At 41.9% G+C, this 24,220-nt stretch overlaps 1 protein-coding gene across 11 annotated transcripts in view; it reads left to right on the forward strand.

Annotated features, from left to right (window-relative positions):
• The window catches only part of ANKRD26 (ankyrin repeat domain 26), a 1,120,330-nt gene that overhangs the window by 452,019 nt on the left and 644,091 nt on the right, over positions 1-24,220 (forward strand). For 4 of the 11 annotated variants that reach the window (XM_085653117.1, XM_085653119.1, XM_085653115.1 and 1 more), the window contains 2 exons: positions 14,946-15,935; positions 17,213-17,451. In XM_085653117.1, coding sequence (XP_085509243.1) covers positions 14,946-15,935; positions 17,213-17,451 — 1,229 coding nt within the window. Of the gene's footprint in view, positions 1-14,945; positions 15,999-17,212; positions 17,452-24,220 lie in introns of all 11 variants that reach the window. The other 7 variants (XM_085653121.1, XM_085653122.1, XM_085653120.1 and 4 more) reach the window with 2 other exon arrangements.

The raw sequence follows: 24,220 nt of genomic DNA on the forward strand, positions 1-24,220 counted from the left end.
GGGCTGTATTTCCTGTCCAGCTCTTGTAAACTGCTCACAAGATCGTACATTTGGAATTAAGCTCATAAGAGTGTTTTTGTTGTTTTGAAGAAAGTAAGACATGAGAAGTGTTGTTTAAAGTAGAAAAACAGTTAATGTATTGTTGCGTTTGATTGTATTTAAATCTCATGGGCCTCTCCTGTATGCTTGCAATTTTTGCCACCTCTTTTTTAAAAATGTTTATAAGATCCAGCGAGACTCTCCCGAGATCGTAAAGAATTTACATTTTTCTTCATTACAATACTTATCTCTTACAATCCCCACGACTAGACTACGGGGAGAGATTGGCCTCTCCACTGACACCTTGCATGAAGGTAACCAGTATGTAGAGTAAGCTGTAAAGATGCACACCCTCTCCAATCACACCTCTCCCCAGGTTCAGTAGTATGCCTAGTAGGGAGGGGGAGCCACTTTCCTCACATGTAAGACCTCACTATTCCATAGTAAGATTAACAAGTACTATACTCCCCACTGAGACCTCTCCCCAGGGAAATAACCATATATATTAGCATGTGGGAATGGATTTTCCTGTCCACTTACAGGTCTCCACAGCATGACAGACATGTACAGCAATGTGTAGTGAAACATTGTCCTCTCCACTAACACCTACCTTCATCCAGAACAACATGAATGACCAGTAAGTTATGACCAATCAATTGCCTCTCTGCTGACACCTTTCCCTAGAGCAACAGGGAACACAGTGGTGTCTAGGAAGGGAGATACCTGTCTGCTAATACTTCTTACCAGGGTGGGAGGTGTCTGTAATAGGCTTTCAGAAAAATGCATCTTTCTGCTCATACTTGTCCCATGCTGACAGGTATACATAGTAGGCTGTGGGGAGGAACGTCCCTGTTTACTGACACATGTCTTGCATGTTAAGTCGGCATGCTATAGTGTGGGGAGAGACTGGCCCCTCTCCTGTGCCCTATCGCTTGGATGATGGGTGTGCAAATTAGACTTTGAAAAGAGCCCTACATCTCTGGCCATACCTCTTCCAAGGATTATAGATCTATAAGTAAGTTGTAGAGATGAAATTACCTCTATGCTGACAAGTCTGTCTTTCATAACATCTAGACAGACTATGGTTTGGAAACACACTTCCCTGTCAGCTGAGACATTGCCCCAGAGTAACAAGTGCAAAGTAGACTGTGGACAGAGACTGTTCTCCCTGTATATACCTCTCTTCATAGTGATGAATGTCCATAGTAGAGTATAATATGGAATGTCCTCTCTGTTCAAAATTGTCTCTTTCACAACTGGTGTCCATACTTGATTGAAGGGACATACTTGTCTCTCTTTCAGACATCTACCAATGGCGACAGTCATACGTAATACTGTGTGCAAAGCAGGTGATAGGAGTATGAAGATGCACTGCTCTCTGTGCCATTACCTCTCTCTTCTATCAGAGGTTCCTATACTACAGCGTGGACAAGGGCTAATCTCTCAACTAACACCCCACGGTTGCATGGCAAGTCACTGTAGCAGCATAACAAAATAATTGTTTTCTCCATTACAAGTGTCTTCAGAATAAAAGGTGTACATACTGCCATAGAAATACATGTACATGCAGCAGCATATTTACAGTCCCTGAAGATGAAACTGACAGGTCTGGTGAATATTTCATGACTATAATGAAATTAAAATTTATAAAAAGTTTTAAGCAAAAAACACAAAAGTAACTTTACACTTTTTTTTGCACCAAAACAATTTAACAACAATACAGAACTACAGCAACTATATTAACAAACTATATGAATAACTATAATACAAACAAAACAAACAACTTTAGAAATATATAACTTTTTTTCTGACACTCATCAGCGGACTCTAATGTCTTCTCAAGAGTCTTTACTTTCCTGCTATATCATAGCGGGCTAGGTGGCAGTAAAGTCTCCGCAAAGCAGCATATCTATAAATCACAAGGCCTAGCTCATGCAGAGTTAGATGTTGCTGCTGAACTGCACAACTTTTCAGTCACTGCCACAACCTTCCAACTCAAACACTGTGATTCAAAAGGTAGTTACTGCTGAGCACCACAATAATCCTGCTTTAGTTAACAAGGCTCTTTTTTGCTGGTTATGTAAGCAGATAATTATTTCCTCTGAAATAAGTTTCCATTTTTCTCCTTAAAAAAACCCAACAAAATAACTCAAGAGATATACGTTACTTACTGGTCAATAATTGATAGCAGTAATACATCAGTATATTTGCTAAAACTTAGTCAATTTTTCACCCACAATCACATATTCATCTAATGCACCAGTAACTTATTTTTCCTTTCACCTGAAAAATATGACACCCTCAACCAGTCTATTTTCATATTTATGCAAATAAATTATAACATGTCATGAACTCTACTTCCAAAACAGTATCTAAAGTAACATAATAATCTGGATACACCTCTGCTGACACTGACCACAGTGTTCACTCAAACATCACATAGTGCTAAAATATACATACAATGAGGTTCATAACAAGAATCAAGCTTTGATAATTATATTCCTTGTTTTATAATTTAAGAAACCGTACTTCTTTTACTGACAAGTATATACAGTTGAAAAACTTAGTTTTCTTTAACACAGTCTGCAAACCTTGCTCACATCTCTCTACATTGTAATGTGTACCTCTCAAAAGATATATTAATACATCTGCACCTCCATAAACATCGAGTAGAATACGTTTACCAGCATTAGTTCGCTGACTGACACTTCACAACAAAGTCTATAAAGTATATTATTAAATACCTGACTTCTTTCTTAAATGCAGATACACAGCAGTCTCTTTCAGCTCCACATAAATTCACTTCTGCTGAAAACAACCCAGACTTTCTTCTTCTCCAAAGCACCTAGGATAAACTGAGTTATCTCTGTTGCTCCACCTAATTACATCACAGCATTTCTTCAACCATGAAATAAGAACATTATTCCCCATATGATTTTGTGAGACTTCTGCAGGATCGTAAAAAAAATCTTGTGGCAGGCTTAGTAATTTTCCATGTGAATCTTGTGAGTGGATCAATGGATTGCAAACACCTTGTGGCAAGCTTTCCCATGTGAGTCTTGCAAGATCCCCATAAAAAATAGCCATCTACTCATCACAGTACTTATCTCTTGCTCATTTTCTCTCACAAATAAGCACCACAATATGCATTCCTACTAATGGAGTGTATTGGGAAACTCATCTACTCCTTTTTACTACTCACGATCCTACGAGAGTCCTGCAAGATCGTAAAAATTAGTTAAAAACAATATACATTTATTTTCTTCACAGTAATTATCCTTTACATGCCTCCTTTCTTAACTTAAGGGGACAGTGAACCTTTCTGCTGCATCCTCTTATAGCTTTTTTATTTTATTTAAACAACACCTATAATTTTTCACAGTAATGGTGGCCTTTTCATTTCTAACATTCCAACAGCCAGTCAATCAGCGTGCTCAATCTTGCTCCTGTGAAAATGTGAAGGCTCATGGAAAAAACAGACCTCTCAACCAATCACAGTGCTCTCCTGAGAGGCTCGCAGGACTCTTATGAGCCCAACTGTGAAAACATACAATTATTTTTTACCCTAAATTTCTCAAAAACGACTGAATGGATTCACACCAAATCACAAATCGCACAGTCTGTGGACCTAAATCTAGCTTCCTGACGAATTTGGTGTAATTCTGTTCATTTTTTGCCATAACCGTTCTTAAAGAAGTCTATGGAAAATGCATAGTGATTTTATGTTTTGGAACCCCCCCTTTTTTTCTCGCCCCGCTCGACAGATCACTCCAAAACTTTCCAGGAAGGAGCTGAGCTGGATTACCTTTTTTGGGAAAGTTATGTGAAGGTTCATCAAGCGGGCCAAAGTTATTAGCAAAGCAAAAGCAGACTTAACTATAACTAAGTTGTGGCGACCACCACTAGGTTACATGTATGTGTTACCTACTGGTGGTCGCCAGTAGGTAGTTATAGTTAGGACCTAGTTTCCATAGGAAGAGCGTTTCTTCCTTTGCCTATAACTTTGGCATTGTTTGATGGATCCTCATGAATGTTACAAAACTAATTTGCCACTCACTTCAGCTGCTTTATTGAAATGTTGGGGTGATCCGTCTAGAGGGGGCCGATAAAAAAAAGGGGAGGGATCCCAAAATGCGTTTCTCCCCCGTTAATTGCCATAGAAAACTTTGGACACGGCTGAACTGCTGAACGGAATTACACCAAATTGGGCAGAAGGGCATCTGTTGGTCCTGAAAGTGTCCTTTTTGTTAAATGATGTAAATCCATAGTTTCTGAGTTATTTAAGGAAATAGGGATGCCTTGGATCCGCGACCCCTCCTGATCTCGTGCTGAGATCTGATTGGCTGCCAACACTTCAAACCAGGAAGTGTTGGCAGACAACTTCAGACTCGGCTTGAAGCTGAGTCCCACAAAAAAAGTAAAAAATTCTGAAAAGGTGGAAGGATATGAATACCCTGATTTCCCCCTCCCCCCCAAATATGGTGGGGGTAAAAAGTATTTTTAAAATTTCATTTTACCACAAATTCACGGGTGGATCTGTGGATTTGCGGCAAAAGAAAAAAGATGCGCAGGCTCCCGTGTGTCTTTTATAAGAAGCCCCCGGGTGGGCCAAATCCCGGGGACACGATGGCTTCTAATGAAGAAGGGGGGCTCATTAGGCCCCACTCCTAAGCATTTTGTACTTGCTTACTTGAAGCAAAACAGAATTGGTTTTGGATAGAGGGAGCTGAGCTGCATGTTTATAGCTTCCTTTGTGCAAAAGCAATGCTAGCACCCGCAGGAGGTGGGAAACCGGCAGGGACCGTGGGGGCCTCAAGATTCCCCCTGCGGTCCCCAACAGATGAGTGGGTGCCCTGGGCTACGCAACCCCCCCCCCCTTCCAGAAAAATAAATACAAAAAAAAGCCTGGCAACTCGCCGGAGGCCCTGCCCCCTTTCCCCAGCACCGTGAAAACGTGCCCCCTGGCGTGCTGCTGGTTGGGGGATGAAGTCCTTGCCTCCAGAGAGTCCTTGGAGGTGAATAACCCCTCCTGTTACCTCCAGTAAGTCCCACACAGTGGGATTGCTAAGAGGTTGTCGGAGGCCATGCTTCCTTTCTCTACCACTCCGCAAACGCGGCTCAGGGTGCACTACTGGTTAGATCATGAAGTCCACTTTACTCCAAGGGAACTTGGGAGCCAAGAAGCCCTCCTAGCACCTCCTGTAAGTCCTACCCATCGGGATTCCTGAAAGCTGGTCGGAGGCCCCGTCCCCTTTCTCCACCACTCTGCAAACATGACTTCTAGTTATAAATCCATAGAAATTTACTGAAAAAAACAAAGGTTACAAGGTCGTTATAGTTCGAAATTAGCATTTTTCAGAGGAAGTGTCAATGATTTAGCCAACAGATGCAGCTGTGAAAACGTGTCAATAGAATAAATGCCTGAGGGAGCAGAGGGTGAGCCAGATGGATGTAAATGAAAGAAAATAAGTATATATTTTGAATATATATTTGCTAAGTGCACAGGTAGCTAAAAAAAAGTGTCCTGATGTTGCTGGGCAAATTAGTTTCACATCTCAATCTAAAGACTGTTAGTTTATGATATTAAGCAAGTAGGTCCTTCATTGTTTCCTGAAGCTACTGTGATTGTGTTGGGCATTGGGAAACAGGGGCATGGCATTCCACACTTTAGATGTCAGAACTGACAGAGAGCGGATCCTGGTTTTCTTTTGGTGTTTGGGGATCTGTCAGATATTGTAAGTTAGAGCACAGGAGGGAGAGCGGCAAGTGGACAGAGGGGACATAGAAGTATTTCAATCCAGTCTTCTAAATAGATTTGTGACAGGCACAGTGTTTTTAAAAGACTTCTCTAAGTTATAGGCAGCCTCTGAGGCAGCCTCTGAAGCTGACAAACATGTATGGAAATGGGCGAACGTCTTTTACGTCCCAAAAATGTATGTGCTGCTGCATTTTGTAATACGTGTAGTCTATGTAGTAAATATTTGGGAGATCAAATAACAGAAAGTTACAATAGTCGAGTCTGGAAATGATCAGTGCTTGAACCAGACTTTTCCTAGAGGAAGAACAAATGAATGCACCAATTCTTCTTATAATAATTAATAGAAGGAAATAGATGATAGTAAGAGTCTTAATATGTTCCTCAGAGGAACGTTTATAGTAAAAGATAATCCCCATATTTCTTGCATACTGAAAGGGAGCTGGGAGATTCCAAGAGATTCCGGCTGCCATTCATTGGTCCATAGAGCAGGGTTGCTGAAATGAGAACCGCCATTTGTTTCCTCCGTTTAATACAAAAAAGTGGACTTTCTTCCACTCAGCCACCTGCTTAAGGCATAGGGAGAATTGTTGGGATAATTTCTCCGAAATCCTGTCTAGCCTTAGGATTAGTTGGATAACATAAGCATAGGCATGGAATTTAAAGCCCAAAGAATGGTGCGCTTGGCCATTGGCATCATATTTAGATTGAATAATGTGGGACTTAGTCGATCACTGGAGTACGTTAATGGGGGTAGGTGTAGCTGGGGAGTGGCAGCTGGTCAAGCAGACTGTTTTGGTGTGGTCCTGCAAGATGAAAGCAAACCACTTGTGTACTAAATCCGTAAAACAGAAGTCAGGCAAGCATTCAAGGAAAATTGCTAGTGAGATAGTGTCAAAAGCGGACAATAGATCTAGCAAAATATGGGCTGCAATACCTCCATCATCCAAAATGAGACGGATAATGTTTGTAGCCTTTGGCAAAACAGTTTCATTACTTAAAGTTTTTTCGAAATCCAAATTAACCTCTGGTGGAAGACATAGCATTCTGATTTGACCACTGATTCAGTTATAAATGGAGGCAATTAGGAAAGGGAGATAGTTGGTTCAGGTGACATGAACTATTTCCAAATGAAGGAAGGAGTTGCACAGATCAATCAGAATGGGAGTGATAGAACTGGTGATGTTCATTATTTGGTGTTTATGGAAACGTCCAAAGGAGAAGCAGAGGTAATTCTTACCTGGATGAGACATTTGTTCTCAGTGCTCTCTGTATTTGTGAAGTGAACATAAGATAGCATGTCCAAATCTCTCAATAGCACATGCTTACCAGGTTTGTTTTGGTGTTACACCCGGCAGGTGGAAACCCACGGACATTTGAGTCTTTTTTTTCTCTTCAAAATATTAATATCAAGAAGAAAACCTTCTCCTTTGCCTGAGAGAAATGTAGCATTACAACTCAGATGGAGTAGCATTTTACATATTTTTGGACTTAGCTTTTGGTACAGCTAAGTGACAGAAGAAGAGGAGATCCATGCTTTAATCCAGAGCCCTGATGATCTCTGATTCTATTACATCTGTTTATCATTTTATGATAAATTGCCATGGTTGTTTGAAGATTTTTGCTGAAGTGGAGCAAGCTAGGGAGTTTCTGGCTCAGTGACTATAAGAAGGAAAAGAAGAGTGCAATGCAAAAGTAATTATTTCAGGAAATGCATTTGGAATAAAAAGATGGTGACAGAGATCATGATCCAAGTCTGCTTTAAGTCTTCCTTTAGACGTTTAAATACTGTGCATGCAAGAGGGTATCCAGGCACTTGGGCAGGTGTGTAGGTATGTGGGAATTAAGAAGTAGTGGGAGATCCTGAAAGGTTTAACTGTGCTTGCGTGAAGGGAGTCTGGTGGTGATCTTCCCGATTGAGGGGCACACATATATAATCTGCTTTGACTCCGAGATGTCAGGGAGCAAAGCAGAAGTGGTCCTTCACTTGTCTGACATAATCATCAAGATTTCTTTTTGCGCCGACATTGGGCCAGTTTGACGCCAACTAACGTTCTTAAACCTGCTTTTCGTTGCCTCGGGCTCAGAGTAGGCAGAGATAGATGGCATCACTAAGCATTCCATGCTGAAGGCTTGATCGGGATCTAGCAGTTTCCGCTTGCAGAGCTGCTCCTGAAAGTCTGTGCTTCTTGAGGCTAGGCTGTGGGCTCCTACATAACTCCCATTGGAGCAGTGCTACCCCTTGGCCTGGGAACATTGCCTTCTTGTGTTTTGTGATAGCATAGGGTCCCTGGTTGTGGTAATAGTCTTCAGTCCTGAGGGCTTCGGGGCTGAATGCTTTACTTCCGAGGAGGTCAGAGGACACCTCCTCTAGGCTCTCTCCCCCTTGCATAGCTGGAAGGCCCAATGTTGTTGCTTCCTCTCCTTCGGTGCTGAAGAGCTTCTCCTGTCCAAAGATGTCACAGGTTTTGGCCAACTTTTGGTGCTGCATCTTGAGATGCACCTGTCCTTTCGGTATCAAAAGGTCTACCGACACCGTAATACCTTACAAGCAGTACAAGAGGCTTCGTTGTGTTTGGGACACAAGCATTGAATACACACCCCATGTTGATCTAACCAGGGGTATTTCGTGTTTGAACGAATGTAGAATTGGAAAAGTGTTTGTTCCAGCACTCCCTCCCTCAGCAATTCTATGAAATATGACATGAAATATGTCTTGTGATGTCTGTTGATGCCAGTTGGAGATGTGAGTCTCCTATTACGGTCTGGCGAAAAGTCCTCAGGTTTCTTGTGTCAAAAATGCTTGGTTGGTGATGGTAAATCCATGCAGCTAGCATAAGAGAAGCCAGCAGTTGTTTCCTGGTAATTGGAGTTCTAACAGCTGTCCAGGATGTTGCTGGTGAAAGACTAGTCTGTCACGGAGCTCACACTCGAATGTCCAGACTAGACCTGGGTGGAGCTCGTGCACTGACTTACTGAAAAACTCCATCAAATTCTGCTGTGTTCCGTGAGCGGGCGGAGTATTGCTCGGCTACCCCTAATGAAGTCCCTCTGTATGCTGAGAGTAGTTGGGGGCCAAGAACCCCTATTGTTGCCACTAGTAAGTCCCCCACAGCGTAATTGCTGAAACCTTGTCGGAGGCCCTACCCTCTTTCTCAGCCACTCTGCAAAGGGGCCCCCTGGTGCACTACTGTTTGGGGGAGGAACTTCCCTTGGCGGCTGAGGGTCGTTGGGGGCAAATAACCCATATGTTTGCCACAAGTAAGTCCCCACAGGGCGATTTCTGGGACCTCATCGGAGGCCCCGCCCCTTTCTCGACCACTCTACAAACGCACCTCTTTGCGTACTACTCCTGGGGGTGGAAGTCTAGGGGTGAGGACACTGGTAAACTCCATTCTATCAGCGGTTGGTGGAGTTTTTTGCTGAAGCGGAGTTTACAGCAATCTGAGTTGAAGTCTTTGTCATGATGCATTGTGGACTGATGGTAGAGTCACAATAGGTCTTGTTATTCAAAACAATGTTAAAGAAAAACAACGTGCAAACATACAGGCCCAATACTAAGTGTCAGGAGGATGTGAATCTATAGCACTACATGCAATGAGCAGATAATTACAAGGTAAGTAACATTTTGCTTAATATGCTGGTAATATTTATTTATTTAAGGAATTGTATAGCGCTTGAATCACCCCTGTAGGGGTATCTCAGCGCTAACGGACTCAAAGTGAGAAGGCTGCCACCCAGGAGCAAGTAGCTAGAACAGAACAGTTTTCAGCGCTTTCCTAAACTGTAGATGGCCTGAGCACTGCCTCAAGGAAATGGGGAGCTGATTCCAGTAAAGAGGTGGCAAATATGAAAAAGCTTTTCACTATGTCCTTAGCCTCTTAGTCTTTGGTATCTTGAGGAGGTATTTCGAACCGGAGCAGAGATCCTTATGCGGAATGTACCGGTTAAGTTTCTCTGCCAGATTAATAGGTCCTTTACCCCACACTGCTTTGTGAGTAATACAACAAACTTTAAATTGTATTCGTTTGCGTACAGACAGCCAGTGGAGCTTTTGGAGAAGAGGGAGTGAGGCGGTTCGATAAGGGGCATTCAGTGTTAAGCGGGCCACGGTATTCTGTACCACCTGTAGGCGATCCAGAGAAGATTCATCGATTGCAAACAGCAAAGCGTTGCCATAGTCCAATCTGCTCATTACTAGAGCCTGAATAAGAGACTTCCTTATAGAGTCAGGAAGAAAAGGGAAGACTCTTCTTAACAGGCTAAGCACGTGCAAGCAGGAACCCACAGTATGGGTCACATGCTCCTTCATGGTTAGGGTCTGATCAATACGAACCCCTAATTTTTTTACCACTGTCTGTATTGGAACAGTCCCCAGCTCTCTTGGTCACCACTCTGGGGTCCACAACAGTGGAGCCTTTCCAAACAGTGTGATCTCAGTCTTTCCGTCATTTAGCTGTAAAAAGTTGTTACACATTCATTGAGAGATTGCCAGCATGCCGGAGGAGAAGGTGTCTTGAGCCGTCTGGGGGTAGTTCTTAACCGCTTCGTTGCTCATGATGAGCCCAGCTCGTCATAAGGCACAGTGGAGCTGTGCTCATGACGAGCTGGGCTCGTCATAACCATCGCGGCCCGCCCACGCGCGGTTGACTCCCCGCCTGTGCGGAAGAATCAATCAGTGGGCGGGGTCGTGACTGAGCACAGCTCCACTGTGCCTCATGGCGAGCTGGGCTCGTCACGAGCACAGCACCACCGCCGCGGCCCCCCTCCCCCCACCCCGTGCCGTGGGGGAATTACCCCCACGTGGAAAGGGTTAAAGGAAAAAGTAAGTTGGGTGTCATCTGCATATGATTTCGGGATGAACTCATGGTTCCTTAGAAGTGCGGCCAAAGGAGCGATATAGATTTTAAATAAAGTGGGGCTTCCACAAGACCCTTGGGGCACTCCCTAGGTCAGTTCTTTGGATGTACAGTACAGATATACAGTTCCAGGTTCACGGTCTGGGAGCAATTTGTAAGGAAACTCGTCATCCATTGCAGTACTACACCACCAATACCAGATTCCTCCAGTCTCCCGAGCAGAATCTGATGGTCAACTGTATCGAAAGCGGCCAAAAGATCTAATAACACCAGGAGAGTGGATTGACCACTGTAGCGCGCTAGCCTGATGTTATCTGTAACAGCCACCAAGGCTGTTTCGGTGCTATGTTTCGGTCGAAAGCCTGATTGTGAAGAGTCAAGGCAGCCTGCCGCTTCGATATGGTCTGACAAATGTTTGTTAATGTGCTTTTCCAGCAGTTTGCTCATGAGAGGTAAGAGAGAAATTGGACGCAGATTGGAGAGGTCTTCCATGGATGCTTTGGTGTTTTTCCGAATCAGGATAATCTGTGCTGCCTTCCATGCCAGAGGCAACTGTCCTTCAGTGATAGATTAAGTAGGGAGCAAATTGGGGCTGGCAGCTGTTTGACCAGGGAGGAAGAGATTCTAGCAGGTATAATATCAAGTGGTGAGCCTGATTTCACATTGCCCATTAAGGTTTCCACCTCTTCCAGAGTTAGAGAGGGAAAACTTGTCCATGAATTTACCTTCGAGCAAGGTGGAGGTTCAGTGGTAGGGGCCATCAGCTGTGAACTGCCAGCAGAAGAGATCTTATTATAGATGGTATCTATTTTCTGTACAAAATAGTCTGCTATTTTATCACAAAGATTTGCGAAGGAGCTTCTTCAAGATCACAGGCTTTAGGATTTGTTAAGGTTTTCAGAATCTGGAACAATACTTTAGGTGTATTCTAAGCCTGACTTAGCTGTTGGGTAATATAGGATTTTTGGGCCAGCTTTACATTTTTGTGATACTGGTTGAGGGCTGTCCTATATTTTTCTTTGTAATCGGTGAGATGAGTGTGTCGCCTTCGCCTCTCTAAATTTTTACAATGCTTTTTTCCATCATGAAGCTCGGGAGTAAACTAGGCTGCCTGTGCTCGCCTGGCGATCTGGTCAATAGCGGCCTTAGCCGCCTCCTTGAAATTAGCTAGGCCCTCCTCCACATTTCTGGGTTCAGTATCTCATAGAGAGGTGAAAACCGCTGAGAAGGAGTTAGGGGTGACTTTGTGCCATTGCCTATAGAGGAGCTGGTGGTCTAGACTGTGTGACTTCTGTCCTCTATGTCCCTGTATGTGGAAGTCGATGAGTGAATGATCCGACCAACTAAGTGGTTGGGGGGCTTTGCAAGAGAGGTATGGTGAGTTCGAAAAATAATGTCTAGAGTATGTCCCGCTTTATGGGTAGGACCGTCATTAGTTTTAATTAGGTTCGTTAAAATCTCCCAACAGCATACAATTATTGGAGGAGTTCACATGGGGTGCAATCAGTTCCATTAAGTGAAGTGAGAATTTGGCTATGGGACCTGGAGGCCGATACAAATGCACCTTTCCAGCTATACCGTGGAAGAAGGTCTATCCTAAATATCAAAATTTCAATTTTCTCGTTACAGCATTGCTCCAGTACAGTAACCTTCACCTTATCATTATGGAGTATAGCTACCCCACAAAACTGTTTTGGTGTCTTTTTTTAAATGAGTATGCAAAATAAACTGTCATGACTGTAGTCCTATTCATTAGCATGAACTGAATGTAATAAAAATAAAACGTAAAAAAAAATAGAAATTGATGCATCATTTAGTGCCAAGATGTTTAATTTTAGAACAGCCTTCTATAACGCTCTTCTTTGTGGATAGTACATTTAACTGCAGATTCATTACTGCCCTCTGACCTCCCTATTCTGTACAGTGGCCACTTTTTAATTCATAAAAAGATCTCCTTTTAGGAATCAGCACAGTGGTATGAATAATTGTTTTCAGGCTATGAGGGCGCGGAAAGAGTTGAGCAAGAAACTGACATCAGTGTTCCAGGGTATCGCTTATATGCGACTTCACTCAGTCACTTCTGGGGCAGTACAGTGCCAGCATGGAGCAGCATGATTCTATTTTAAATAAGGAAACAATGTGGTACACCTGCCACATTTGGTTTGGATGGCTGTGAACCTGTGGCAGTGGGACATCATGCAGTACACCTTACTGCACCTTTCCCGCACTACTAGCATTCACAAACAGAAGGCAGAGTATCTAGCAGGAAAGTTCACACCTCTTATTAGTAGGATCACCATGTTCTTAACACTGTCTTTGAGCAATGGGTCCACCAAACCTTTGACTGCTTTGTGACAAGAGCATCAGGTGTGAACAGTTTGTTTCTCTGATGGTCTATGGTCATGCGTCCCTGGGAGAGAGAGAATTGGGCCAAAAGGTTCATGTATGTCTTGCCAATCCTCCATTGAATCTAAGGATGTTACAGAAAATAAAGTATAGATGTGAGTGTTCAGTCATCTCAATAGCCCCAGGCTGGCCTAGTCATGTCTCAGACATCCTGCACATCTCAAAAGGGAGCACATCAATTTCCTCAGGAGATTCCTCCCTACCCTTGTTCCACTCGAACATTTGGTTCCTGAGGAGCTAGGTAGCTATCGACTACTTTTAAAACTAAGATGTACTGGCAGCTGGGAGTAAGCTTTCCATTAGGACGCAGTACAGCAGCAAGTAGCAGAGGCTTTGTCATCTGTCAAGTAGTATCAACCCTCTGACCTAAGTGAAGACTGCATCAGCCTTTTCCAGACAACTGACCCTTATTTTTCAAGGTGAAAAACCCTGTCAGACACGCTCATCAGTACATTGGTGCCTGCAAAAACAGATCAGAAGAATGTCTTCATTGCCATCATTTAGGCACACCAGTGAACTACAGAACCTGTGCTCTTCCTAGCCATAATCTTTGTCCTGTAAGATTATGGTATCTCGACATCATGATCATGGTGCTTCTAAATGTGACCTGAATCACTCCACTCTTTGTAGTGTTTTTTCTACCCCCGCATTTTTCCTGGGCTGAAATCATGCGTAACAGCCTTGATATCGGGCACTCACTCCCCCTCTCTCTCTCAACAGAACAAAAGATCTGCATGCTGCAGACCTACTATTAGTTACTTATGGGGCAAATGATGCTGGACAAAAAGCATCTTAGGATAACCATTGCCATATAAATTGCATCCTGCATCTCACACTGGTGTGCCCTGTTTGGGACAGAACCTGGATGTCATTTCTGAGCAAACTTCACCAATGCTAAGGCTGCATGTGCCTGTTTGTGTGATATGTAGTTAAGCTAAAAGTACTCTAAACCAATTCTCTACATAACATGATGTGTATTTGTAAAGTGCACGTTCACCCGTAGGCATCTTGGCACTGAATAACTGATGTTTATTGTTACCCAACTCAATGGTACTCATTGTATTGACTTCAGAGAGATGAGAATCTGAGTGGACCCGCCAGGATCTGAACCTGTGACCATGAGGTCAAACATAGGCCCTTACAGTGGATGCTTTAGTCCACTAAGCCACTGGACCCTAGGCATTTCACTCTTGAGGTTTCTTTACAAAACAATACCCAGTGAGGTCAAGAGGTTCTAAGGATCTTTAGCTGCCCAGTGCTGCCTTCTCTTGCTCTCTTTCTTTTCTCTGTGCTTTATATTCTATCTTCACATTGAGTAATGGGATGGAGAGCTTCGACATAGTGATAGAACAAAATTACATTTGTGGCACTGCTGTTACTTATCCATATGTTCTCTCCCATTTTCAACATCCCCCTGCTAGGCCCTCATCTATCAAACAAAACAAAATGCTGATTTGCTCCTTTTTGTAAACAAGGAAACTGATGATTTTCGCACCTGCCAAGGTCTGTGGAGACAGAACCACATATGATACTTCTTTGTATGTATAATACCAGGAATATAGCGCTGTGGTTAAGCAATGGTGAAAGCTGTTTCCCATCCCAACAGTAAGTGGTGAAGTGCTGGCAGGTTAAGAATGTCTATAGTCCACATACTAGATGTAATAGAATGACCATAAAGATAACTTTATTTTTCTGGTCTTCACTATTGATTTGGGTTTTGCCTCGGCTGGTAGGAGTGTTTGAATTGTTCTTTATCTGGAGGGATCTAACCTTCAAACGAAATACTGTTGCTTTACAAAAAGTGAACTAATCATATGCATTGTCATGTCAAGATTGTGTTCACATTTTTATAGCTGTTTTTCTTTATTTGCATATGTTTAATGAAGAATACCTGTGTATTGAGATTGTTCAAGTTCACAGAAAAATCTTCAAGTGGAAATGAAGCTCAGAATGATGTTTCTCAGATAATGTTGAAAGCACAACTTGAAGCTGCTGAACTGAGTCATGAATCCGAAGAAGAAAGGTCATCATCTGATTCAGATTCTCCCTGGGAGGAACGATATGAAAAATTGTGGGTTGATCAGGAGAAAAAAGAAGTCAAATCTCATTTTAAGACTGTTGCTGCTGAACTGAAGCAGAAATTTGGTGAAATTATTGATTTCCCAAAAACGACGCCTTCCTTGAAAAGCCCTTCACAAATCTGTCTCAAGGAAATGAAAATGACAAGTGATGGAAGCTTTGCAGAAGATGATTGTGAAGCTGCTGACCTGACCAGTGCAGAATTTCGTCCTATCGCTCGTCAAAGCAGCTCTACTTCACAAGACAATCTTTTGAGCAAATCTCATCAAAGCAAGCAAAAAGATCCTGACCTGTCAAAAGTTGTGTCATCTTCCAGTATCGGCCTACCAACCGTTGAGCACCTTTTAAATCCTTTGAAATGCACAGATGTTTCACAAAACCAAGTAAACTCAAACAGTTCTGTGCAAAAGGAAAACAAACATCCTATGCTACAAGAATCATTGATAAACAATATAGTTGGAGACTCTGACTCAAGCAACAGTATGGAAAATTCACAAATTCACAGTCTTCAGGAAGATGATTTACACCAAAATCTAACCAGTGCTAAAGTCAAGGGGTACGATTCCCCTAATTTGCAGACACATTTATATGTCGCCCCAAAGAATATAAACAAAATGGAGACATCAGAAGACATCAAGAAGCAGAAGAGTCAAGTCCTTGTCAATAGCAACAAGGACAAACTTAAGTATCGACCTCAATTTGAAAACCTAGGAACATCACAGGGTTCACCAAATGAAGCAACTTCCAAATTACTGGATAAAGGATTGGAACAAGATGTACAGAGGTTTAAGAACGAGGTAGGAATTCTACAAGCAGTGTTCCTGAACTTGGAAAAAGAGAAGGCACAACTCCAAAAAGAGGTAGACTCTTACCTACTTCTTTTCCATGACTTTTGTCTTAAATATCAACCATTTTGGTCATTTCACCATTCATTAGAATAGTTCTGTTGTGCCGGCAGGCAGCAGATAACATTTTTCAATATAAGTGTAAAGTGGGGTTTATAGGCAAGAAGTAAGGAACCTCCTCCTTCGTCCAATCCCTCTTTAGAAGGCACAACAGTAAACCTTTTGGCTTAGTATCTGTCATTCATCTGTTTTCTCCAGATGTTTTCATTACTCTGTTTACGTCAAATTTCTGTTGTTTCATTTTGTCTTCTCAACTCTGCGCATTTCAAATCATTCTGTTTATCTAAATCTGAGAACTGTCCTTTTCTGATCATTATCTATTTTCATCCAACCCGTCATCTATTAGCATTCTACATATGAGAATCCAGAGTCGTCTCTTAACAGTCTCTTCTACAAGCAGATTAAAATTGTTCTTTCTGGAAAAGCTAGGTTTTGTCCCACAAGGTGACGTTTTCTACAAGATCTAGTGTAGAGACATGTAGCGTGAAACTCTTGGGATCATTAAAGAAAGCCTGACATCAGCTTTATTCTGAATTGTTCCTCCCCAGATCCTTTCTATCTTCAGTAGGCCCCTGTGAGCTTTGGAATGCAGAGAAATAGAGAGGGGAGGTGGGGGTCATACATTCCTCCAGAAAACATAACAGTGATCGTATTAAGCCACTCAGGCATCCTGTATAGCAGTGAGGGCCGGACACCTTTACATGATTTATGAGTGCAAGTTAAGATAGAATACTACAACTATTGATGTCAGGAGATTCCACATTATACACCTTACCAGAGAGCCTTTTAAATTATGATTTAACTTTACAAGTTTTGCTATGGGATGACAAAACCACTTAAGCGTTATGTACTCCTTCATGCATGTTTTTTCTGTCAATTCTTTATTTTTCCACCCTATCTTTTGACATGCTCTAATGCTTTTCGTTCATCATTTTATATTTCACAGTGTATTGGATAATTTGGACTTTTGTATTTTAATTGTTTTGGACAAGTGACACAGTTTTTAAGAAATATTTTTACGGTTATCTTATTTTTAATGTAATTTTAATCTATGGGTTGGTAAATATTTCTACAGTAAATGGAAGGTATTGTGTAGATCTGTCCAGCCTGTGACATAATAGCATTATTGCAAATTTATCAATGATCAAATATTTTTTATCTGACTGTAGGTGGTTGAAGAAAAATTGAAAAGTTCTGACAGTCGAAAATCCGATGAAAAGAAAAAAAAACTAGTGGGATGGGACAGTGAAAACAGCGTTGTACAAAATAGTGATAAAAACAAACAACTGAAACAAGCCCTTGCTACAAAAGCAAGTGTTTTATCAGAAAATGATGATGTAACTTCACAGTCAACCAACAGTGTTCAAATGAAAGAAAAACCTAAACCTGCACAGAATCTTTTTAAAGGGTAAGTTGCTAAAATGGTGTAATGTCTATATTTTTAATGTGTAGTATTTTTTTCCCCAGGATTTGCTTGGTAAACTATAAGCAAATAGAAAGTGTTGCAAGGATATATATATCGCCAAGTGCTCCTCAAATCCGCGCTTTTCTCTTCAGACACGGTAAAAAGAGCACGGACCACTGGATCATCTAAAAATACCGATTATTTTATTTCATGTTGGTTCACATCAACAAACCGGCAGCCATTACGCGTTTCATCCCTACAAGGGGACTTGATCACATGACGCTGAACTACCAATGGTATCTCATTTTAAAGGGTTGAGCACTGTTTTTTTCTTTTTCCCCCACTATTTTTCCATTTTTATAAAACACAACGTGATTGGATCATACATTTGGTAGACATAGTGCTGCATATTCCTTGCAATTTACTATGTTATGAACAGTAACTTTTGTTGTGGCCAGACAAGTATAGATATTCAGTAATTAATCATTCTGAAGAGATTATATGCAGCATGTAGAATATCCCTTTCTATAAGCTGCGGATTCACGTACATCTAGCTGTGTCAATAAATTTTTTGGGTTGCATCATGCTAAAAGCTGTCTTTACTTAACCAATTATTACTTCATAAATGATTGATGAAATGGGCAAACTTTGAATATGCAAGTAAATAAATACATAAATAGATAAATACATACATAAATATTTAAATACACATTTACATAAATACATGGATATACAAATATTGATATAAATATATAAATATAACGATAAAATCAGTCATAAATAAATAATTAAAGTTGTTATAAAATCCATATCTATATGTCTTAATAAAATACAGTGTAAAATAGATTACCCTTTGTATAGCAATATAGACACTTCCACTCATTACTAAGTGTAGATCCTCATTCTTTAGATTCAGGAATAACAGGATAAATCCCTTCTTTAAGATTTGACAATAAATTTATTTTGTCAAACCTTCCTATTGGTGTCTCTTGGGTTCCTTTGTTATTGATGTTTTATTCTGTTCATTATTTGCCGATTCCTTATTAGATCAGTTGCTGTTATATTGTTAATTCAACCTTAAATAATCTCTAAAATATCTTCAATCTTGGCCTGCTTAGATTAATTGATCCAGTAAAGTTTATATGAAAAAAGGTGTATTAGTGTAAAAACCTAAAACCCACAAACGAAAAGTATATGCATATCTATATGTATATATGTGCAAATCGTGCTCAATTTAAAATGATGGTTAAAAAAAGAGAGAGAGTGTGTAAAATAATTTTTTGATTATAGCCTTTATGTTATAATTCTGTTGGCCGCAGTTTACATCGATGCTAAAATATTTTCATTTAGAGTAAATGTTTAACCTCTTGTAACTTTAGTTGGTGTGACAAAATTAGGTTCTCGGTGGAGAGAAATTTAGAATTAACCCAGTGGCATATTTATTAGTCATTATGAACTGGCATGGAGCTCCTCCGAGCTATTCAGTCCATTGGGGTGTTTATTATCCAGGTTTAAGATGTAGTACATTTCTAATATTCTAAGGGATTTTTCCCTGTCCCCGCCTCTTTTATTTTTAGGGACTGAGTCAATGAGGAAGTAATTTAGGGTTACCCTCATGTTTCTCATGAAAATGACGTACCACTGGGTATGCCTGATCATGGTTCTTAATGGCACGTATGTGTTGGAGCACTCGCTTGTGACCAGGTAAGATGGTACTGCCAATGTACCTTAATTTGCACGGGCACTCCAACGCATATACCACATGATCCGTCTTGCAGTTTAGAACTTTGGTGATCTCATTATTAGGTCCCCCAAAGGGTGTAGAGTAATTGGTGGTAGAGATCCCGTGTTGGCAGGCTTTGCATGCCTTGCATTTAAAGAATCCCTGTCTTTGTGCCAGCCAAGATCCCTTGGTTGGCATGCCAGATGGGTCGTTGTCTACCAACACATCCTTCATTGATACACCTCTTCTATATTTAATAGCTGGGCGTTTGGGGACCATTTTTCTTATTATGGGATCCTGTTTGATGAGGTACCAATTTTTGATAATGATTTTCCTCACTGCTCCCTCCAACCGGTTATATTAAAAAATGAATCTAAAATTGTTTGAGGCTTCGTCATATATATATATATATATATATATATATATACAGACAACATCCTCCGTTTACTGGGGGCCACCGACTCTGCAGGGTGGGCTCAAAGGTTGCAGGAGCGGAGAAGCCTGCATGTTCAATGCTTCAAAAGTAAAGCCCCACTCCGACTTCTGTGCAAACACAAAACTTTATTCGTCTGAAGCAGCATATATATAACTCAAGTCCTGACCGGTTTCGGCGTCACCACGCCTTGCTCACAGGTGAGTTCAATAATTACCATGTGGTCACGAGGCCATAGGATCAACTACAGCCCCCAGCATGCATCATCGTTGCTTTGTAATCACGAGGCATTGCTTAATATTCGTTTTTTGCCCAAATAGCGTTTTATGAACAATGTCCCAACAACGTACCAGATTGTAATGTGCACGCATTCCTTCTCACAGCAAGTGCACTTTTATGCTGCCTCTGTCCATGATAAGGGTTAGCACTGCGGAGCTTCCAAGAGGAGAAAATTCCCCTATTCCCTTTCTCTCTGATGCGCTACCAATACTTCTGGCAATCCTTCGTTTGGTGCGCGAGAGCGTGTCATGCCCCCTCCATAAAATCCAGACAACATCCTCCGTTTACTGGGGGCCACCGACTCTGCAGGGTGGGCTCAAAGGTTGCAGGAGCGGAGAAGCCTGCATGTTCAATGCTTCAAAAGTAAAGCCCCACTCCGACTTCTGTGCAAACACAAAACTTTATTCGTCTGAAGCAGCATATATATAACTCAAGTCCTGACCGGTTTCGGCGTCACCACGCCTTGCTCACAGGTGAGTTCAATAATTACCATGTGGTCACGAGGCCATAGGATCAACTACAGCCCCCAGCATGCATCATCGTTGCTTTGTAATCACGAGGCATTGCTTAATATTCGTTTTTTGCCCAAATAGCGTTTTATGAACAATGTCCCAACAACGTACCAGATTGTAATGTGCACGCATTCCTTCTCACAGCAAGTGCACTTTTATGCTGCCTCTGTCCATGATAAGGGTTAGCACTGCGGAGCTTCCAAGAGGAGAAAACTCCCCTATTCCCTTTCTCTCTGATGCGCTACCAATACTTCTGGCAATCCTTCGTTTGGTGCGCGAGAGCGTGTCATGCCCCCTCCATAAAATCCAGACAACATCCTCCGTTTACTGGGGGCCACCGACTCTGCAGGGTGGGCTCAAAGGTTGCAGGAGCGGAGAAGCCTGCATGTTCAATGCTTCAAAAGTAAAGCCCCACTCCGACTTCTGTGCAAACACAAAACTTTATTCGTCTGAAGCAGCATATATATAACTCAAGTCCTGACCGGTTTCGGCGTCACCACGCCTTGCTCACAGGTGAGTTCAATAATTACCATGTGGTCACGAGGCCATAGGATCAACTACAGCCCCCAGCATGCATCATCGTTGCTTTGTAATCACGAGGCATTGCTTAATATTCGTTTTTTGCCCAAATAGCGTTTTATGAACAATGTCCCAACAACGTACCAGATTGTAATGTGCACGCATTCCTTCTCACAGCAAGTGCACTTTTATGCTGCCTCTGTCCATGATAAGGGTTAGCACTGCGGAGCTTCCAAGAGGAGAAAACTCCCCTATTCCCTTTCTCTCTGATGCGCTACCAATACTTCTGGCAATCCTTCGTTTGGTGCGCGAGAGCGTGTCATGCCCCCTCCATAAAATCCAGACAACATCCTCCGTTTACTGGGGGCCACCGACTCTGCAGGGTGGGCTCAAAGGTTGCAGGAGCAGAGAAGCCTGCATGTTCAATGCTTCAAAAGTAAAGCCCCACTCCGACTTCTGTGCAAACACAAAACTTTATTAGTCTGAAGCAGCATATATATAACTCAAGTCCTGACCGGTTTCGGCATCACCACGCCTTGCTCACAGGTAGGTTCAATAATTACCATGTGGTCACGAGGCCATAGGATCAACTACAGCCCCCAGCATGCATCATCGTTGCTTTGTAATCACGAGGCATTGCTTAATATTCGTTTTTTGCCCAAATAGCGTTTTATGAACAATGTCCCAACAACGTACCAGATTGTAATGTGCACGCATTCCTTCTCACAGCAAGTGCACTTTTATGCTGCCTCTGTCCATGATAAGGGTTAGCACTGCGGAGCTTCCAAGAGGAGAAAACTCCCCTATTCCCTTTCTCTCTGATGCGCTACCAATACTTCTGGCAATCCTTCGTTTGGTGCGCGAGAGCGTGTCATGCCCCCTCCATAAAATCCAGACAACATCCTCCGTTTACTGGGGGCCACCGACTCTGCAGGGTGGGCTCAAAGGTTGCAGGAGCGGAGAAGCCTGCATGTTCAATGCTTCAAAAGTAAAGCCCCACTCCGACTTCTGTGCAAACACAAAACTTTATTCGTCTGAAGCAGCATATATATAACTCAAGTCCTGACCGGTTTCGGCGTCACCACGCCTTGCTCACAGGTGAGTTCAATAATTACCATGTGGTAATATATATATATCCAAAACAAGCAGTTGCGGTATACTGGCGTGCTGCTGGTGGTGAGGCAGCAAGACTGCCGAAACGCGTCCCTCTGATGTAACTAAGGCAATAAATGGGAGAATCCCCACAACGAAGAGTGCCTGCTTCTTAATCATAATAGGTTGGGAAATATTTTTTATATATATATATATCCCTCTAGTGGTCCAGCACACACAAAACTGTAAGTAATTAAGTAATATATCCAAATTACTGGGAGTCCAACATTAGTCCATCAATAGTTTGCACTGCGAGCATATCAAACAGAGGTGACTCATGAATGAAATTTAATCACCACATCAGAAACCCTTTGTATGAACAATATTGTGGCTACGATATTGTTCATACAAAGGCATTTCTTTTTAAATATGAAGTTGAAAGGAATAAAGAATATTTGAAATGGAACACGGCTGCCAGAAGTAGTTATTAAATATCATGCATTACCTCTGTTTGATATGCTCACAGTGCAAACTATTGATGAACTAATGTTGGACTCCCAGTAATTTGTGTTACAGTTTTGTGTGCTGGACCACTAGAGGGTTGTGTTATTTTGAAGACTTGTTTTCAAATTGGAGTAGAGAGGCATAGTGCTCCTGGTTCATTGCACCACATGTCATTTTATACTGGCAAAAGAGGGGGGTGTTAATTATCACAGGTTCTCAGACGGCGCTAAACCAATAACGTGAAATTGATTCTATGAGAGAAAACAATTGGATGCGGGACCACAGGTGAGAGGAAACACCTAAATCCCCAAATTGGGACCAGAAGGTCCGACTAATTATATACAGCACGTCCTATGCACTCGCATATAAGTAAAGAACAGTACAACACAGGTTCTGTTGATCATGAATGAAGACGATGGTGTTCTTATTTGTAATATTCGCTTTTAATGTTGTATTTCTGTGCAAGCCAGCGAACACGTGTTTCGTCAATCGGTTGTAGAAACCATCGACTTCTTCAGGGCTGGAAACAACATGGAAACCGCTTATGTCATACATATGTTATCTTGATAAAGAGGCTGTGCAAAAGAAAATATACACCTTTTAAGAAGTAATTAGATAACTGCAACAGACCCAGGACCTGCTGACCTTCAGGAGACTTCTCAAGAACTGGCTGTTCGAGCAGTAGCAGCACCCCCCCTCACCCACCCTTAGCGCTTTGAGACCCTCAAGGGTGAGTAGTGTGCTCTACAAATGCTTTGATTGATTGATTGATTGATTGAAAGGTGTGCCAGAAGTACAAGTGGCCGTGGAGAGAAGCACCCACGTTCCAAATCGATCAAAAAGGAATTTTAGAGGAAGGCCAAGCGTAAACCATAAGAGCCCTTGTGATTATAGCGTGAGGAGGTCTTAGTGGTAAGAGTGAATGAAGCCCGACAAGTGATGATTGAGAAGTCTATCTAAAAGTACTGAATCTTAAGTAAATTCAGGATTGAAGCGTATTAGCCAAGTCAAATGTGAAGCATACGCAAGTGCGGTGCAATGGTGCCCGTGTTTGCCATAAAATCAATCTTTAGAATGTGCAACTGCCTACCTGTTGTGAGCCACATAGATGCTTAGACCTGAGATAAATAACAAGGATTGGTCCTCTAATCAGAATCAGAACTCCATGTGCGAATAAACAGGGAAAATCAAAATATCAACAATAATATGGATGGCAGGTGCAAGTATACCAGTTCACCTTAAAACCGGTGATAATTCCGACTCGGTAGGTCATGTATATTCTGCGATGCCAGTCTGAATATGGTTCTCTATCGTTGTATCGTGTGAGTTTGCAGAGTAACAGCTCACATGAGAAATCATGGTCTTCCAAGCTCACACATCGATTTAGCCACGAGATACACTACCCATTTCATAAAAGTACCAAAGTATCCATATTATTCTTAATTATATATCAAGGCCAAATACCGGCGAGATTACTACTCGCCCTTGCTCATCAGTAATTTCTCACCTAAAATCCTAATATCGACAGCCAATTCTGAGCTGATGGCTGAGTCCGGCACTTTGAAACCTCAATCGGGTTAAAATAAGGCACAATAAGTCGTCAGTATCTCTAAGACAAAGTAAACAAAAAAGATCAAAACCTAAGTTGCTTGCGGTTCCTGAGGTAGTGATCTGTCAAGTTAACCAAAAGATAAAGTTATAAACGTGAAT

Source organism: Triturus cristatus, chromosome 4_1 (assembly GCF_964204655.1).
Source record: "Triturus cristatus chromosome 4_1, aTriCri1.1, whole genome shotgun sequence".
Classification (NCBI taxonomy): Eukaryota; Metazoa; Chordata; class Amphibia; order Caudata; family Salamandridae; genus Triturus; species Triturus cristatus.